Source organism: Anarhichas minor, unplaced genomic scaffold (assembly GCF_050575085.1).
Source record: "Anarhichas minor isolate MPS153535 unplaced genomic scaffold, ASM5057508v1 ptg000033l, whole genome shotgun sequence".
Lineage (NCBI taxonomy): Eukaryota > Metazoa > Chordata > Actinopteri > Perciformes > Anarhichadidae > Anarhichas > Anarhichas minor.
In genome coordinates this window covers 4,557,127-4,577,529 of record NW_027466479.1, presented here as the reverse complement: position 1 = coordinate 4,577,529, position 20,403 = coordinate 4,557,127, and the positions used below count along the sequence as shown (strand labels likewise).

Here is a 20,403-nt window from a genome sequence, read left to right as displayed (position 1 = left end):
TTGCTGTGCAATATTCTCGTTCTGTGTGAAAGTACTCATGACAAAAACAGTTTGAAACAATATATTGACGTGCAAAAAAAAGGCCTTAAGGTTGCAGCATTTGTTTCTAGAAGGCTTAAATATCAGACTCTATGGTCAGCTAGTCAAACTCAAAAGTCCCATTTTCCATTGTCCACCAGTTCATCTTCACACAAAGTGGGGATTTCTTAGAATAACATACATGCGGACGCCGCAGTGTAAAAACACAGGCCCCACAATAGCCCAAAGTCGCTCTAGTGAGTCAAGCTGGGTCAAAGTGTCCTTGAGCAATGTACTAATCCCCTATGTGCTCGTGGGGAGTCGCTTCGGCTGAGCGTGTCGGCCAGAACGCTGAAACAAAAACGGTACGGAAAAGCTACCGTGTTTTGATTGTTCACTCAGCAAAAGCCCACGCCTTGCCAGCTTCGAGTCCTGGCACTCGGCTTCTATACGCGTTAAAACCGACAGATACTTTATACACATCCAGGGATTGAACTCAAGCAAACGGTGGAACACCAAGGACGCGTTTAACACAGAGGAGGATGGATCACAACGGATCTCAGGTACTTGGAAGCATAAAACATGTGCGGGCCCTCAAAGTGCTCAAAGTGTGTGTGTGTGTGTGTGTGTTTTGTGAGTAACGTGTGGAGACTTTAACATGTGAAGCATTTTCCTCGTGTTAAGCTTACGTACCTTCCCTGATACTCTGAGTCAGTCACACTGCTGCGCTTCCAGCGAGAACAGTAGCGGCTTAGCCACTTGTGAACCTCCCACACATCCCTCCCAACACACTGCCCGACTACAAAGCATCTTTGTTCCTCAGAGGAGACAATTCAAATCTCCGGCTCCGATTTCCCACGGATTTTCTAAATGTAGCTCTCCCTCCGACGCCGGTGAAAGAGTTGGAAGGTGTTGTGTTGTAACCTCAGCATGGTGATTACTCCAAGTAATTCATCCAAACAATAAAACAAAAAAAAAAAAGAGTTGAAGGAAGGAAAGCGTTTTGACCAGTCAAGCAGGCAGTGTGGAGTGTGGTAACACACACACACACACACACACACACACACACACACACACACACACACACAGCGATGAAAAAATAAAAAAAGACACTGTTAACAGGCTTGGAGGCCTGCCTGCTGATGTGCAGTGAGGCATTTCAGCATGTTCCTGGGTTTGTGTGTGTCGGGTCAATATGTGAAAGCGTCAGAGAGCACGGGGGAAAAGTGAAAACCAGACTGCAACAGCAGCCGAATCAGAGGACTACAAACGTCAAAAGTCAAGACCCAGCAGAGAGAAGGAGAGTGCATGCACGACCCGAACGGCATACTCGTACCACAGCAGAAGGGTAAAAGAGGAGAGAAAACTGAAAAGAGATTCGGAGCTGTTAGTTGTTATGCCAAAAAAAAGAAAGAAAAATAGTGAATGCAAAGAAAGGGAAACAAGGAAAAAGAGAAGGAAAAGCAAACCTGTGCAAACTGGCTCACACCAACTTCAAGCCCCTCGGGAGAATTTTAGAAACCCCTCCAAACAATCCCGACACCGTTGCCTCCACCGCAGGGCCAGAACGCCGCGGCGAGGGCCTACTCTCGCACTCATGAGCCTACATTCATGTTTTTTTATTTTATTTACGTCCAGCCGAGCTTCGGTTTCTCGGTGGCCGCATAGATCCCCGATTTCAAGAGAGTGCTTTTTTCGATCTGATGTCAGAAAGATATTTGAGAGTTGGCCCTTGTCCTGCGATTCGGCCCTGCTGTGGGAGGAAAAAAGGGTCAATCGAAAAGCCTCTGCCGACTGCTGCTTTGCTGAAAGGCCGGCAGGCGAGGAGGAGGAAGAGACGTAAAAAAAAAATTGAAGATTGAGAGAAAGAACCAGTGTCCCTGCAGCTCCCAGATCAGCCCTGATCCCAGCATGAGTACAGCATGTGTGTGTGTGTGCATGTGTGTGCGAAAGAGAGATCTATGTTTCTGTGCAGGCATGTGTGCAAGTGTATCTGCATTTCTGAGGAGCGGTGTGCGCCTGTGTGTATGGGCACATTCGAGTGTGTGTGTGTGCAGGAGATAATGTGTGGAGTAGCATTAGCCAACTCGTGTGATTCTCAGTGTGTGTGTGTGTGGCGACTGAGGCGAAGTGGAGAGCAGGGCCGTCCTTCAATCAGAGGATCGGCGGTTCGATACCCGGCTCCACTAGTCTCATGTTGATGTGTCCTTGAGCAAGACACTTAACCCCAAAATTGCTCCTGTAGCTGTGCCTACGGTGTAGAATTGTAAGTTGCTTTGGATAAAAGCGTCTGCTAAATGACTGTAATGTAATGCAATGTGTGTGTGTGGTCAGGCAGTGGTCGCATGCTGTTTGAGTGGATTTTCTCATTGTGTTTGATATGATGTTGTGTGCATCTTCATCATGTTTTGTGCATCTGTGAAACGTCCAACGAGTATGTGTGTGTGTGTGTGTGTGTGTGTGTGTGTGTGTGTGTGTGTGAGAGAGCTCGCCATCCGACGGGACTCACCGATGACGATGGTGGTGATCTGGTGCCGGCTGGCGCCGTGCTTGTTCTTGACCTCGCAGATGAAAGTGGTGTTGACGGCGTCGTCCACCTTCCTCACCGTTAACTTGTTGCCGCTCACCTCCACCGTGTCCGGCAGAGCGCCAGACGCCCTGGAGGGGGAGGGAGCAGGAAAGTGAGGTGGGTAAGATGGAGGGAGAGGAAGAAGAGGACAGGAGAAATGTGGGGTAACAGCAGAAAAGAGAAAAAACAGTACAGAGGGAGGGGGAAAAACAGAGAGCGTATGTTTTAAGATATTGGATGAAATAAGATGAAGCAGAAGAAAACAAAAAGACAGAGGGGGAGAGGAAAAGAAGAGAAAGATGGGAAAAATTTGAGATGAAAAACAAGAGTGATATTCAAAGACAGCATTCATGTGAGCCAAATCACAGACGTGAACAGCCGTTCTGTCTCCCTGCTCGATCAAAAAAAACAAAAAAAAACATGCACAAAGCAAAGCATGCCATCTGTCCATCACGATGAGATGTTGAGAGCGTTTGTGTTTATCACAAAACGACTGAGAAAATGATCATTAAAGAGGAGCTGTGGTCGTGCAAGCTTCTGTCGGGATTATAGCAACATTTAGGAACTCCGCCGCTCTCTCTCCGAGGGAGGTGGAGAGAGATTTAAACGTGGACAGATAAAAGATTCTTACGCGGTCCAGGTGACGGTGGTGGGCGCCGGGTTGCCGTTGGCCATGCAGAGCAGCACGGCGTCTGACCGGCCAACGTACCAGTTGTTGTCGTAGCCCTCTATGGACACAGAGGGGGGGTCTGAAAGAGAGAGAGGGATGGGGGATGTTATTTCGATTTCCTGTTAATGACAGTCACAGTCACAACACAAGTGTCCAGCGTCAGTGTCTTCTCTTCTTACTGTTGTTTTAACTTGCATTCATCTTGTTTTTCAATTACAACAGTTCGTCAAAGTTGATTGTGTGAAAAAAAAAGCCTCCTCTCCTCATCTCAGTCAATATGTGTTGTGTGTCGACCGTGGGCTAAAAACAGGGACGGGCAGGCTTTCGTCTAGATTCTGGCTCGCAGAGATCATAAGACTTTCTTGAGCTTAGCGTCATGGATAATATTTGTTCATGGTGTTCAAGGCTGAATCCTGTTATTCCGTAGGGAGAATCGCCAGAGCGAGGTCTGTGGAGAAGCGGGGCCAAACACACAGAAGTCTTTAAAATGAGGGAAGAACAATTGATTTTATGTTTAAATATGTAGCGTTAGATCCTGGCATCATCTCAAAATGTAAGACCTTTCATAATTATCTCCACCAGCCTGTGGGGAGATCATGCTTTTGGTTGTGCGTGTGTGTGTGTGCATACGTGTATGTATCTGTCTGTCTGTCCAAGGCTAATCTCACATACTACATTTTTTGTGGTCATTTATGACTGGACACTCAAGGACTTCTCGTGGTTGTGGTGATTCACATTTAAAAAACAAATGTTATTGCCGTCATTGTCTGCTGACTACTCACTCCTCTTAACTGGCCGGTGGGGGCAACGACGTCTTAAGTAGAAAAAGCATCTGCAGATTAATTCCATACCAGATATGTTATAATTCGTCATGAGGCTCGACATGAGATGAAGAAATCAAGAATTCACGTTTTTGATATCTTCACACAACATCTAGTTAAAAACAAAAACAATCAGAAAGCTTTAAAGATCAGCGGGGCTGTAAGGCCGAGGTAGAGGATTGAGAGTAAACATGATTACTGTCTTCGTAAAACTCTTATTGTTATATTAATCTGTGTCAAAATGTTGCATAGGTGTGTGTAAGCTACGCTGAATCCTGAGTAAACTAGAAGTTGAGTTACGGCCCAAAAATGATTTAGTGATTTGAAAAAAGAAAAAGAAAATTGTGACCACCCAGAATCTAATCAGTTCATCCTTGAGTCGAGGTGGATGTTTGTGCCACATTTGAAGACATTCACTGAAGGCAGACCTGGGCATTGTACAGCCAACGGGCCATATCCGGCCCGTTGGCTGTCGCGGGACGTCAATGGGAAATTATGAATAAAACGTAAATAATTGTACAACATGCAGCTGCATTGCTTTTATTTTGAAGGCGACTGCTGCTGTTTTTTATCTCAATTTACATACCTTAGTATGTTCGTGGATGCGTACGAGCAGCAGCGTCACTGCAATCCCAATAACGGCAGTGTCGGCAGCCAGAATCGGGCCCGTGTATTTGGTCCGATTCTGTCGCGTAATTCATCCAGAGTCTCAGCCCGGACTCAGCCCGACGTGTTTCTTCCAGCATGCCAAGCTTACGCCGGAGCTGGGCCCTCATGTGGCCCCTTGGGAAAAATAATTGCCGACCCCTGACTCAAGGCGGTCCTGAGATATCGTGTTCACGAGAATTAGCTAGACGTTTGTGTGGACGGAAGGACAACCCGAGAACGCCGTCCCTCTGGCCACAGCTGTCGCCGGCGTGGAGACATTATAGCCCACCTAGCTGAAAGAGCTTTTCTCCCCCAAAAAATCACAGCACTCTTATAGCGAAAGGAAGTGAAAATCAGTTAGCGTCACTCTCACAAGAGTCTTACTTTACAGTGAAGGCAAAACCAAAGCTATGTGTGTCGGAAGTTAAAACAGGCAGAACAGAAAACGCTTAGCTCTCTTTTCCCTTCGCAGAGAGAGAGACTGACAAGGAGAGACGGAGACAGGAGTGTGAGGAGAGGACGGTCTGTGGGAGGTTAAGTGTGCGGTGTCATGAGTGTGTGTGTGTGTGTGTGAGTGTGTTTCCCTCATAGAGAGCGTTGACCTATAAAAGCTGATCTGAGTTACACAGGGGACAGGAGACACGATCCCTCACGCCATCACTAAACTAACACATACACCGCGAGGAGTGTGTGTGCACGCTCCGGTGCTTCTATCTTTGTGGGGACCAATGTTCAGAGTGGGGACACTTTTGCCCGGCGGTCACCTCGATTCTTAAAACCAGCCGGTTTTAAGGGTTAAAGAGTTAGGTTAACGTTAGGTGTAGAGAATAATACTGCGTGTCTCGAAAAGGGCGTACAGTAAGTACAAATACAGCCAACATACAGACAGCTTGATAAGTGTGATCCCTCAGCCATATGTATGGTGTATACATCATTTTTATTCGCCCACGCTTGCAAATACAGCACAAACATAGATGCTAAATCTGATCACATACACAGAGACGCACAGTATGTGTTTGTATGTAACTTTGAAGCCATTAAAGAGAATTTGACAGCTTGATGTGCGGGCTTAACCCCATGTACGAATGTGCGTGCAGCCGAGGGTCTTCTGCTCATCTAGAGGAGTTGCTAATATGTATTTCATGTTATTTCCCACCGCAACTTGACAGGCAGTTTGATTATATGTGTGTTTGTGTGTCATCTAAAAAATGCAGATTATAAGAAGAGGCTGAACAAAGACAATTTTTGCGGTAAACGGCAGCGAGGTCACACAATTGAGACACTGCCGCCAGCATCCCTAAATCTCTGTAAAGCTACGCTGAACCTGTCTAATATCTTGATCCCATTAAAATTAATGGATTAGATGAAAGCATTGTGTGTGTGTGTGTGTGTGTGTGTTAACATGTGCCTTGATTTTCAATACGCCCGAAAGTAAAAAGGTGAGAAGTGCCAACATAATATGCAACTTCCTTTTTTTAAAGAGCTGTTTCTTAAAGTTGGTGCGTAGGCGTAGGATTGGGTGTTAACACAGGCATCTGTTTTCGTCTGCCATCACACTGAGCGTAATCACAGCATTCTGTCACAGTCTGCTTTAAAATGAACAACTAAGGAGAAACACAAACACCTTGAAGGATGCTGCAGTTAATGCGGTGCACACCGCCCTGTTGTTGTGCAGCTAATCACACTGAGAAGGAAAGGTGGATGGATTGCCATACTGGTAGGCTGACTAACGCATGCATGCCATTTAATTTACTACAATTGTATCAGTTAATGGATTGGCTAACTAAGGTCATGTGGTTGTAAAACAAAGGTTTAGAACAACTTTAGCAAAAGCACAGTTGGTTTTAGGGGAGGGATTAAAGGGTAACTTTGGTATTTTTCAACCTGGACCCTATTTTCCAATGTTTTTTGTGTCTAATTGACTAATAGGGACAACAATTTCTGAAGTTGGTTCAGTATTCTGTCAAATGCCTGCAATGCAATCCTATCAGGGCTAGCTGGCACCGCCATTTATCTGCACTAAAAGTTTGTTTTTGCCATGACAGGCTCTGATTGTTATTATAATTGTCTGACATTATGATGAGAGTCACTTAAGAAGAAGTCAATTTGTTAAATCTCGCGAGGTGACAAGTGCCGGAAGACACAGGTGGAAGTGCCAACCGGGTAGTTTGTTTTGTTTGAGAACTGAAAGTGTAGCTTAGTGTTATCTCAAAGATGTTCAATGTCATGACTGAATATTTAGATGATTTTGACAATGTGGATGAGGTCTTTGAACAACCTGAGCCTGTCAGTGGCAACGTAACGTTACATTGACGCTGCTTACTTGCCCTCGTAGCTCGTTTGGCAGCTAGCTGGCTGCAGCGTTCGCCCTCAATACTGGACCACTTTCAAAATCTTATTAACCATTAGTCTCCTAGACACAAAAACATGGGGGAATAGGGTCCAGGTTGAAACATACTGAAGTTATCCTTTAAGCTCTAGTTATCTAGTAGAAAGTGCAGCCGATTGCATTATGGCCTGCCCCTATAATAAATCAGTGCAGTGTACTTTACATGCAAAGATTCCCGGGAGACAGCGGCTCAGATTTTTTTAAAAGTAGTGCTATGACGTTGGATGTTACAGGGCCTGTGATAAATGCAAATGCAGATCCCACTGTACATTCCATGCATATGATGGTGTGTTCTTTATACTATGGGACTTTCAATATATTGTTACTTAAGGCCCACTTCTGACCCACCTTCCCAAACATCAGATATTTTATTTCCTCACCACACGCTTTGGATATTTTACTGGCCCAGGTTTCACATCACTTTTTAGTTTCAAAAAGCGATCATTGGCTGACTGTATCAAGGGAACATCAGCTAGCTAACATTGGCAAAACATGCTTGTCTCTACCTGAAGATGTGTCGTGATTGGCATGGTGATATTCAAACAGAACTGGTCATTAAAATAATGAATTGTTTGAATTGCTATTCTTTCTTATTTATGTCAATTCTTCAGAACGTTTTGCTTTAGAAACAATAAACTTTTTAAATTGCCCAAGTTTTTGTATTTTATACTTAATCTAAAAAAAACTCGAAACAATCTACGAAAATTAGATTGAAAATAAATAAATAATATATTGCAATATATTGAATGGCTGTATCACAATACATATTGTATCTCAGGACTCTTGCCTCTGCCTTATTGAAGACGGTCAAGTACTTCATGGGCCGTTACACAGCCATGCATTAGAGAAAGAATGACTTTTACAACAAATGAACACATTTGTATTCCTGTGTTACTCCCACAGTGTTTAAACTATGCAAAACAGAAAATGTGTTCTCAGATTTTACAGCAAATAGACCAGATGTTGTTTTTTTGTTATTTAGATGATTAGAGAAGTGATTTGGAAGTGTTTCAGAAGAGGAGGATGTGTGTGTGTGTTTGCAGGTGCCTCCCAAAGTACAGGCCTAAAGACTCTGGCGAGGCACTGATCTGTGTCTGAAGTTGTTAACAGTTGGCTCTTTTGGATCCAGCTAAGTTATTTGGATCCTCGATTGGACCCGTGACACATAGTAACAAAAAAGTATCCCTTAAAGTCAGGCATCATTTGTGTTTTATGTCCAAGTGGACATTATTATGTGAACATAAATGTCCTTACATTCCACCGAGAGCTTGACAGGGTAAACCCACGGCTGCTCCTGTGTCCTCTGGTTGACCATGCAGGTCACCTCCCCGCCGTTATCCGCCGGCGTGGGGACCAGCCGGTACTCGCTGCGTACCGTCACCGTGCCGTCCGGCCCGTTCGTGGTGCTGGTCGAGTGGTTGCCTCCGACCGATGCCAGCCACTTGATGGTGGCCGCCGGTTTGCCGTCCACCGCCTCGCACTGGGCCACCACCACCGACTTGGAGCCGGCCTGGACGGTCACAACGTTGGCGGAGTTCTTAGGCTTGGCTAGGGGCAGAGGACGGGGGAGAGAGGCGGGAAAGGGGGAGAAAGGGTTAGCAGAGGAGGGAGTTCAATCAGTTTTGTTGTGCATGTCAGCCAGTGTGCTCTTAAAATATTCCAAAACAAAGCCCATTGAATGGTAAGAATAACAGCCTTTTGTCTTCGGCACAATTCGTATGCATGTTTTGACATTAACCAACAGGTTTCCAGTGAGCTTCATCCTCCTAGATTTCTTTGCAGGTGGTCACCCCAATTTAAGAGACAGATCAAACATACCAACAGTTACAGTGAGAGGCTTTCACATTACAGCAGTGATTTGAAAAACATTGCTGTTCCTTCTACCATCACATGAGCTTCGTTAAATCGAACTGGACTCGTCCTACAAAGGGGCAATGTCCATTAAAATGGAAAAGAAAAAAACTACTTCTGACACACTATCAATCAATCCGTAAATGTCAGTGAATTCCATTATTTCGTGATGTCAAGTGTTTCAATTTACTGTTTTCTCCTGCTGGATGAGATTTAGTAGATTTCCCCCATTAATGCCTTTCAATCCGTTTTATGTGGCTGTGGGTTTACAGAGATTTGATGGACATAGTGAAAATTGAAAGACTTAACTTCAGGAAAAGTCAGGCAATTATTTTTACTGTTGGTGGAGAAATTGGTCTTTCTGTGTTCTTTGTTGAAAGAAGTCATCACTATCCAAAGTTTATATTTCCATTCATTTTGAAAATGGTTGGACGTTTTCTGCTACTGCTGGGCTGCAAATATCTCAACAAAGTGCCATGCTGTACTATTGCCTCCACTCTAACCGATTTCTGTGAGGGAGGAAGATTCAATTTCCCCAAACTGATCACTAGGGACCTACGTATCCGCCTGAATCTTACTTCATTTTAAGTAAACACCTAAGCTTAGCCAAGCCAACATACTACTTGTGTTGGGGTTTAAGGTCAAGAGGAGTTAAGTAAAAATGAACTGTTTGGGGAAATCGAGAAGACGTGCCGTCTCAAAAATGTCTTGACGTGTCAGCGCTTGGCAACGATGGCGTTTGTCCCCCCCGTGGCGCTGATTGGCAAATTGTTAGTCGCTCATTGGATCAATTGTTTTTCATCCAAGAAACCGTCTATTCGTGTCAAAGATGTGGAGCCAGGCATATTTCTCACATCAGTCGATGCATTGTCCGCACAGAGAAATTATAAAGCTATGCTAATGCAGCTGAATGAAAACTGCCCCCCCCCAGCCCTTTGGTATTATCAATAGGCTGAATGCCAGAGACTGACAGGGAGACATACATTGTTTCCAAACACAGTTCGCTGTATGAGGTGTGTTTGGTTTATGAAACCAAGCACTTAGAAAGCTTAAAAGGTGAACACATTTCTGTAGAAATCATATTCACCACATGCTTTCAATTCAATTATTCAATTTGCATTTTGCTGAGTGTTTTTTTATAACTAAAGATTTGCATTTATAAACTTTTCTACACTCCCCCTTACATTTGCTGGCCTTCCTTCAGCGAGACATTTGCTCTGAAACACTGTCCCAGGGATGCTGAGGACCCTTTGGCGAGACAGATGCCTGCTCTAACTTGAATTCAACACTTTTCTAAGACTTTTCTTTTCGCCTTGGCAAGCAGCTACAGATCAAGGCCCGTGACTGGAAGATTGCCAGTTTGAATCATAAACAAGTCAGGCATATCTGCCAAGCGTGAAGATTTGTAACCGAGTGTGAAGCCGGCTGTTGTTGAATTAAGGTGGCATTCACATGGGACAGCTGACATCTGTCATAGTCACAGAGTTTGTGTTGGAACCATCCAGACGCCCAGGAAGCTAATTAGTGAAGCCCAGTACTGACCACATTATTACTTACATTTGGCCCACATTCTGCCCGGCAATATCAGTGACGAAGCCATTGCAATCTGGCTGCAGGGACACCAACTTAATCTTGGTGGTGTGCAGAACTGGGCCAGACCCCAGCCGCACTGTAACCTTTTGAAGACCCGGCTTCTAAAACCGGATTACAAGTGTTTTGTTGCACTTGGCCAAGTATGCAAATGCTGCACATATCTTGTGCACATTTCTTGTGCACACATGTGGCTCAGAGACGAGCTATTTTTGGACCCCCTTACCATGCCATTGTAGACCCATTTACTTCCTTAACTCAACCAATCTTGACCCAGAATCGTGTCCTATATGGGTTGTGCTAAAAGTTTAAAAACATTTGAAGCAATCTGTACAGTCTGTATCTGTTCAGAGGCTGATGAAGTCCATTTGAACTTCACATTTTAGCAGCCTGGCAAAATGGAAACAAAAATCCTCCAGGTTACTTGCATCAACTACAACATGCAACCAGTGATCAACTAGGTATGAAGCTGAATCATCGAACAATGTCTGGTAACACTGAGACTGAGCCTGCAGAGCAGACGTATGTGGATTCAACAGCCCTGGCTGAGTGTTTCCTCCTTCTCTCCCTCCCTAAACATGGATTTATTTACTGCTGTATCCTGATGAAGGCAGCCAAGCGATGTATTTTTTTTGTGTATTTTCTACTTTGCTGCATACATTAGCCAAAAATCAATAAAGGCTTCTGGATCTTGTTAAATTTTTGAAATTCATGTCTAACCCGCTGCCCAGGTTTGTAAACATCTCCTCTCAGCTTGACACGCTGCTGCTGAATATTTCCAGACATTGTTTGAAAAAAAAAAACCATCTGTTTGGCTCTCTATGTCTCCTCAATTGTTAACAATACATGAATATTCAAGTAACGCAGGGATAGTTTATAATGCAATTATTCTGCTGCGTGCGTTGTTGTGACAACTCATTATTGGCTGCTAGAAATGTTGACTAAATGCATTCATTTAAGCTTTAGGGTAATTCAGCCGATTTAAGCTTGAGGGCGTTAGCTAAGTGCCTAAAATGTAAGAAGGAGAAAAAAAAAAGAAATCATCATTTACAATGTCACTTTTGTTATGCAAAAACGAAAAGCTGAAAGCACATCATTTTGACTTCTAAACCCAGCTCAGAGTCGCCTCTGAAGGCAGATACAAAAAGCACCTCGAGGCCTCATGTTTCAAGCCCCTTTGTGCTGCCGCATTTAACTGCATTTCGATTGATTCGGTGCTCCTACTTGAGGGCAAACATAAACTCAAAGCCTTTTTCTTCACCTTCCTCTGTCTGTTATCAACAACTCAACAACACAAAGAATGGCGGAAGCTGTTCCAATTCAACCAAGCTTGTTACGCAGCGATGTAGCAACATCTGTTATTGTGCTCTGCTGACTGACACACTCCTCAGTGAAGGGCTCTGCCCTTGTTTGGTTTGGTTTATCTCTCCTAGCTCTTGAGGGTCCGGGGAGTCAATACATTTCTATTCAATTAAGATATGGTTTTCGTAAAAGCACCAATAAATAAACTGAACAAATACCGGCTGCGGTTTGTCACCAGGACTCTGGACCAGTCCTGTAATTATTCTTTAACCGTTGTTCATCCACGGAAGGTTTGCTTTTTCGGAACAAGACCCAGCTTCTCACACTTACAAATATTTTCACCTGGGAGCTGGGAGGCTAAAAACCACATTCTTACTGCTGTTTGCAGCCGAATGGCGCTATTAGGGTCATAAGACTTGAGTAAGGAACGCCTGGAAAGCAGATGTTGAGAAGGAGGAGGGCATCTATTTCTATCAGCAGCTGGATTCAGACTGAGGTTTAAAGTCATACTACTACTTCCACATACATTAATATCTTGGCATGACTGATGCTGAAATACTAAGCTTTGCTGACAAGCTTACCTAGACAGCTAAAGCTTTCACCAAATTTTCCACACGGAAGCTGCGATTTGCAGCAGGAGATAATTTCCTCTCGCATTCTTTTTGACACTATTCACGAATCAAAGCAAAGGCCATTCTAACGATCAATGCATGCGCATGCAAGAGCCCCACAGGAGTGCATCTACAAGATGAAAGCCACAATCAGTTGCTGAACATGACATCGCTACCACTGGTGATCTAAGTGTAAGAAGTGTTTCAAAATGCTTTTGTGCAACAGACTCCCGAGTAACTTGCAGCATTATCGAATACACACTAGCATCTCTGCTCACTCCTCGCTTTTTAAGACTGCGGTAACGTGAGCCTCCTAGCGCAAAACGTTGGTGCTAACGCTGCTGGCCTAGCTCTGATGCCATACACACCATAATATACATTCAGACATCGGCTGGGGGTACCGCGGCTTATGTTACCCCAGTTCCACAAGTTTCACTACAGAGGCCTTTAGGTAATGTAGAAACGTTAAAGGCTCTCTCTGGAGCCAATGTTTAGTTTGTCCCTTCTGGCCTACCGTAGAAACATGGAGTTGCAACATGGCGGACTCGCCTCCTATGTAGATGTGAAGGACTCATTCCAAGCTAACGAAAACACAACGGTTCTTTGTTTCAGGTGATTATACGCTAGTGAAAACATAGTTATGAAAATATATTCCATTTCTGCTAATAGATCGCCAAAAAGGCTTCACACTGGCCCTTTAATGTAAACAAGGTGCCAATGAACCTCGAATGATATTAAATATGTTCTTGTGTATTTCACGCTGAAAGAGTTTGAATATGCTATTTATTCTGTCCCTGGTAGGTGCAGTTTATGTTTATGAATAGTTTCAACATTCGAATGATTGCATGAATGAAGAGGATCCAGTTATGTTTAATGTTGTCTAAACTCACATTTTTAAATGTGACCAAAGCATTTACAACTAAAATGCAGTTGTAGCTATTAAATGCAGTAATATATCTGATAGGTAAGTAAGTAAGTACATTTGACAATAAAGAATTTTAAAGCAAGCCTTTGAATGTTTATTCATTTTATCTGATCAATTTTATGAATGTTCGTTTATTAACTGTGTTTATTTATGTGCAAAAAAAATTACAGCATTTTTTCCAGGGACTGTCCTGTAATACTGTACTACAAATATATAAATATTGCAAAACTTTCATTCGTGGACCATGAGCTCAATCCCCTTTGTGTTACCACCTTTGGAGATAGATAGTGACATCACAAAGATTTATTTAAATAAAAATTCGGAAGACACTAACAAATGAAACAACATTGTCATTGTTCTAGAATGAGCATGACACACACTTGAAGAAAAGGACATGGCTTGTGGCTAAACTTTCAATTTTGTGTCTTTTTCATTGGATTCAGTGCTTGTGCCAGAAAAGTGGCTCCATCCATTAGGGATCGACTCCGTTGATCAGTGGAGTGCAGTCCAGTCCTCGTACCTCTGGACTCTCACTGCCCCCCCTTCAAACAAAAAACTGTGAGGAGGATTTAAAAAGAAAAATGACATACTGTATTGTATTTCTGTCCAGCTGGCTGCACTATATCCAATAAGATGCAATATAATTGGCTTCCATCCATTTTGTCTGGTCCCCATCCAGGACGATATTATATCACTCACTGCCAAGTGAGTGATTCTTTATTCACACCCCAATCAGAGGTAATAAGATTGGCTGGCGGTGGCGCTGCATCCAATAAGTTATAATACGATTGGCTGTCAGTATTATGTATTCACACTTAAATAAGTTGTGATATGACCGGGGGTGCCGGTGCTTCCATATCCAATAAAATGTAATATGATTGGCTGCCAGCGGTTGTGGATTCGATAAAGATCTAATGTGATTGGCTCATATGGATTCCACATCCAATAAGGTAAAATGTGACTGTCTTCCAGTGACTTTGAGACACTTAGTTCGACGGGTGCATTTACGTGGACCAGAATCTTTCCCAGAGAGCTTGGCACGGCTGGAACTGCGGACAAAAGGAGTCGGTGAGCTCTCCAGCAGGTATTTCCCACTCTACCTCTGCATTGTGCCAGCAGCAACAGTTTAGGAGGCTTAGCCCACGTCCGTCTGCGAGCCCACCAGAATATCGCGCCACGCTCTCGCTTTACAAGACGGCCAAGTTCTGCATCTCCTGCGTGCTCTGTTCTCTTTTATTGTTTTGTGAAGTTTAAAAAAAAAAAAACTACTGTGGGGCAGCTGGGAGGACACATAAAAGGATTTGTGAAACATTCCTTTCCATGAACCATACTGGCTGCAATTACTGGGGTACTGTAATTAATATATTGTAATTATGGCCTCCTATTGTGTCTCCACAGTGACTCTTTGTGAACTGTTTCCGTGTGGCGGATAAGGAATCCCCTGACCCACATTTGAGGCGGCAACAAATTAAATAGCTTTCAGAAATCCATCTTTCTTTTAATTCTTCCTTTGATTGTACAGCAGTCACTGAATAAATAAATTGTTATGAGATTGCACCCAATTTGTGCACGAAAAATAGAAAAAAGGCCTCAAACATTTCACCCTGACAAAAAAAGGAAAAAGCACCATGAAACTGCACGGAATATGAGTTCATGAAAATGCACCGTTTCAGTTCAGAGTGCAACATATTGGATCCTCCCGTCAGCGTGCTACTATAATAGGAGCTCTGAGTGTACACGCTCTTTATCGTACAACCACTGCCGCTACGGGCCATATACTGTAAGCACAGCACTCCTATATAACAATCCAGGGAACTGTCGTTATTCACATTCAAGCATGAAGTCTCCCCAGCGCTGTAAACTGCGAGAGAGAGTGAGAGAGACACCAGATATCAGTCCTTTGTAAGCGGCGTGCAAATGGGAGGACATGTGGGTGGATGAATAACACCAGCTGTCTCCAATTAGAAACAGGATGTGTCCCACGCTAACAGCAACTAAATACTCAGTTGTTGTTTTAAATCACGACCCTGAGTTTTTGAGATTTCAAATTTCTGAGCTAATTTGCTAAATGTTTGCAGCAGTTTAGCCTGTTAATAAGTGGGACAGAAAAGAAAAGTTAACAGGTGTTAGTAGTAGTAGTGTTTACCTAGTGCTAGTTACATCATTTACTACTATTATTTAATTAGAGCAGGAGTTGTCAAAGTCTGACACTGTCTGAAATGGAGCATCATTTACTAAATGAACATCATGCTGTATTGAAGAAGACTTGAAACTAGAGATTGAGACCATAAACTCATGTTTACAATGTTTAATGAGGTAATAAATCAAGAAAGAAGTAGAGTCATTTTCTCATAGACTTCTATACAACCAGAGGAGTCGCCTCCTGATGGCCACTAGAGAGAATGCAAGTTTTAGGTAATTCCACATTGGCTTCACTTTTCAGAACCGGAGGTTGCCACCTAATGTCCACGGGTTTTCAACATGGCAAATATGTGTAAATTACGCTACATGTGTTGTGTTGCCTCTATTTGCATGTGTTTTCTTGTTTTGCAGCGCGTTGAGCTCTCAGGGCCACCGTAGTTTATGAATGGACAGGGAGGAGTGTCAGTGATCCGGGAATATAACAAGCATGTTGATTGGCATTTCTGAAACTTACAAATTTTACATAATGCTATGAATGGATTTTGAGCTCTCCTAGTAATATTCTTTGTCTTACTTGGGGCATGATTATGATAATCAATCATAATCATAATTTGGTGGCTTTGGGAAATGCAATGGAGTCAGTGACTTACATGTTGTGGTTATGTGTTTTGCATTTGGGCAAATTGGAACTATTAGCTACTTCCTTTCTGCAGTATACTCATGTATGTACAGAAAACTATCACTGGGTTACTATGATACTCTCAGGCAAGATCTGGAGTTGTACTCCAGAACTATATAAGTAGCTTCTGTCGATGATTTCTAAACTGGATGTAAGAATATGTATAACATATCTGTACATCCAGATTTGACTGCATAATAATTCGGAGAAGGAATGCCATTTTGGGATAAGGGCTTCAAAGTACCTTAAAGGTGCAATGTGTTATACTTGGCCACATGATTTAAAGAAACAGGGGTCAGAATTTTACCTCAACTACAGGGTCCATACAACCTACATTTACAGTCAGCCGTTTTAAAACTACTAACTAACAGCAGGACAAGAATAAACAGAACTCAACAAAACTGCGTCTGTCTATAGTTCACGTTTGCCATTTGTGTGTTTAGTGTGACACTCACCAGGGCTGTACAGTCTGTGTACTTATTGATAGTTTAATTATTGGATCAAATCCAAAAGTGGCAGAAACGAGAAAATGACGTCTCCTCTTCCTGGATATAGATCTTCAATTAGCGGAGCTGTAGAAATACGAAATGAAAGCATCTGTCCACATGTCTCTGCCTCCCGTCCTCCTGGTGAGATTATGTTAATAGTTCTCATCTGATTATCACAATTAGGGTCCTCGAGGTAATTAATTCAGACATTTGGCCAAAACAGATCAAACTCTAATTAAACCGAAAGGTCTAAGTGTTCAAATATGTCAAGAAGGTCACATCAGAGGTTGACCCTGGTGCTGCACTTGTGTACAAAATGTGACAACGCAATGGCAAGTTATTGCAGCAAAGGCCATCATCTATTCAGCTACTTTCATTAAAAAAACTTTCACTATGATAACACGACGTACAATGCAACGTTGTGTAAGCAAGTCAACAAAAGCAACAAGGAGACAGTGAGATTACAGCAAAAGGGATACTCGCTTGTTACATTTGGATCTCACTGTGCCAAATCACTCTTTCATCAGACTGACCTAGATATCAAATAAATACAACATTACCTCCAGTTATTGTTTGAAGAAGAATGAATGCTAACCATAAACGTGAGCTTAATCGGCTTTTAGCATATACACATCCGCTATCTAAATGTGACTCAAGATGGAGCTCACTGTCATGCTTTAAGGTCTGAGTGAAACGGAAGTTAGAGCGTCTCTAGCTTCGGTAGTGTGAGTGTTCTCGAGTGAAACAGAATATTTGGGGCGGTGAACAGTTACGAGAGCTATCTGATCCTGCGCATTTGATTGGACCTCTAAAAAGTGGATGGGCTTGCAATGTAGTGTAATACTGGGCTGAAAAGTGCTGTGACTTCACACCAGGCGGCAACCTCCGGTTCTGCCGAGTGGAGCCAATGCGGAGGTGTCTTAAAACTTGCATTCACTGGATAATAAGACAGATTGCACAGAAGTCTATGAGAAAATGACTACTTCTCTCTTGATTTATTACCTCAGTAAACATTCTAAACATGAGTTTATGGTCTCAATCTCTAGTTTCAAGTCTTTTTCAATACAGCATGATGTTCATTTAGTAAATGATGGTCTATTTAGAGTCAAATAGACCATAAAGCAGGGTATGCTTTAGGGCGGGCTTACTATGATTGACAGGTTGCCCTAAACGGCGTCTCTACATCGCTCCTCTGCATTCTAAATATGGTAACTTCTGTCCATTGATTGCGAAAAAAACACATGGCGACGGTCGTAGTCCAAGATGGCGACGGCGAATTCGGCGGACCCGAGGCTTCAAACCGTCAGTCCAAAACCCAATGCATGACGTCACGATGACTACGTCCACTTCTTATATACAGTCTATGCTCCACACACACCTCGCTTGTCGCTAAAAGCTGCAGACTGATGGATGGATGTCATGACATTAGTGGTTGAAATGGGTCGGTAGTAGCTTATAAAAGCACACGTCGCATTTTGTTTTACAGGAAGACAAGATGATTGGATGGTGATATAGATATACAAAGAATTTGATTTTTTTTGTCAATTTTTTTGCAAGTAGTAGTGTACCTTCCCCTCCCCAGGTCTGAGTCTATAGTCCCGCCACGGCATAACTTTGAAGAAAGCTAAAAAAAAGTGTGCAAGGGGCTGAGAGATGAAACCACGGCCACTTTCGAATGACAAAAGCCTTGGCGCAGTGTCGACAAATATGACACCTGCAGTAGTTTGGAAAATAGCAAACGGCATGTGGCACTACATTTGACCTACGGTTTATTAGACCACAAATGAGACAAGAATTACCCCTCTTGTCCCCTCCGCCTCAATTCCTGCCGCTGGAAGACTACATTGCCGGGAGGAGAGCCTTAAATCTAGCTAGCGCAAACCCTAGCGCCTCCGGAGCGGCCGTCTGCTCTCCTGTGGTCTCCTAGCGGTCACCAGCCTGCTGTCCCCCTGATTTTCTGGAACCAGTGTTGCGTAAACATGGTGGAATTAGCAAGCGTTAGAATTAGACGGTGTTTTGAACTATTTTCAACCATGAGATGCCATTTTCTTAAATAAATTTGGTAAGAAATGTCCACACCAACACCAGCATTGATGTATTTCATCACAGTACAGTCATGCCATTTAGTTCACAGCTTAAAAAACAAACTCTTTAAGTGTTACTTTAAATCAAAATATGTGCACAATATGATCTAAAAGGGTTCACAAAGCCTTTTTCATTGAATCTTGACTTTCAAAGATGAACCTGGGTTTAGGTATTTCCTTCAATGTAATTATAGTAATCAAATGAATTTACTAAAACAAAGTCCACCAATATGTAGAGTAAAACAAACTCAACAACCTGTTAACTCAACCTGATCGCACATACTTTACATCTTGTGCCACGTCTGAATCTCAATCTTTGTAACCAAGCTTCTTTGTTTTTCATTCGGCATGTAACCAGGACGCACCCTGAGAATACTCGTCAAATGCTTTAAATTGCCTCTTTTGAGGGTTTGGGTCCGATGGGAGCTCTTTTGTAGGAAGCAGTGATAAGCAGATGGCTGGGGAGGAGTTTGTCAAGGCCCATGTAGCAGAACGGCTTTTGAGAGCCTGTTTGGAACATGGCCCTCTTTAAGGTCCTTGTTAGATAAAAACAGCATTATCTGAAATATACAGCAGCTTGTTGTTTCCGTAGGAGTAACAAGGTTTATGGAGTGTTTCGTGGACGTGTAACCCCTCTACTCACCGAGCATGACGAGGCTGGTCGTCCCCTGTTCGTTTCCAGAAGGGTAGGTGGCGTACTCGCAGGTGTACCGGCCGGCGTCGGACATTTTTAGCTGAGAGATTCTAATGGACGGGTTCTCCAGATTGTTGTGGAGGAAGATAACTCGTTCCTTGAAGGACGGGTTGGGAAAACTCTGTCCGTAGATAGGGTGGTACACAGCAATGTTGTCCCTTTGACCATCAATGGGTTCCCATATCCAAGACACCTGGTAAGAACAAAGATTGTAAAAAAACAGAGGTTATTGTTTGCACTATGGGGTTTTCTAAAGTGCAATTTTTCTATCAAAGATTCAGGTGTGCAAATTTCAATTTAAAGCCAGACTAAGAAGATTAATGAACACCAAGGAGCTCCTTGTTTTAGCCTCTATTTGTTTTCATTTTGGCCAACTGGCACCTTTGAAAGTCTGCCAAATTAACTACCAGTGGTTCTTGTTTGCAGCGTACCTATGCATGTACAGACAACTACCACTGGATTACTTTCATACTGAAGAAAACAAAGTTCTGCAGTGTCTGTTTTTTCTATGATTTCTAAGCAGATGTATGTATGTTTATTCGCAATGCAGGTCCGAGATGATGATATCCTCGGAAGGTGGAGTGGAGTCCCACTAAATCTAAAAATGTGTATCATGACAGTGTTCAGATATGAACATGATAAGGATCATTTGTGCAAGTTGCAGCAATTGAGCGCTACGAATTTTAAAGTACAATAATTACTTCCATGAGCTCTATATATATATATATATATATATATATATATATATATATATATATATATATATATATATATATATATATATATATATATACTTGTACAGCACCGGTTCAAAGTATGCCGGTTCAATGGGTCGACTGTTCGGCCTGTGGTGTTGCAGCTTTCTCAAGGAACCGCTCATACGAACAACTTCACACTCTACACTGAGCTTCCTTGGGTCCTC

The 20,403-nt window shown here is 42.9% G+C and overlaps 1 protein-coding gene across 1 annotated transcript in view; it reads right to left on the bottom strand.

Moving 5' to 3' along the window:
• The window catches only part of pvrl2l (PVR cell adhesion molecule related 2 like), a 176,726-nt gene that overhangs the window by 26,073 nt on the left and 130,250 nt on the right, over positions 1-20,403 (bottom strand). The window contains exons 3-6 of the mRNA XM_076106023.1: positions 19,431-19,674; positions 8,370-8,663; positions 3,219-3,336; positions 2,528-2,676 (exon numbers count right to left, since the gene is read on the bottom strand). Coding sequence (XP_075962138.1) covers positions 2,528-2,676; positions 3,219-3,336; positions 8,370-8,663; positions 19,431-19,674 — 805 coding nt within the window. The remainder of the gene's footprint in view (positions 1-2,527; positions 2,677-3,218; positions 3,337-8,369; positions 8,664-19,430; positions 19,675-20,403) is intronic.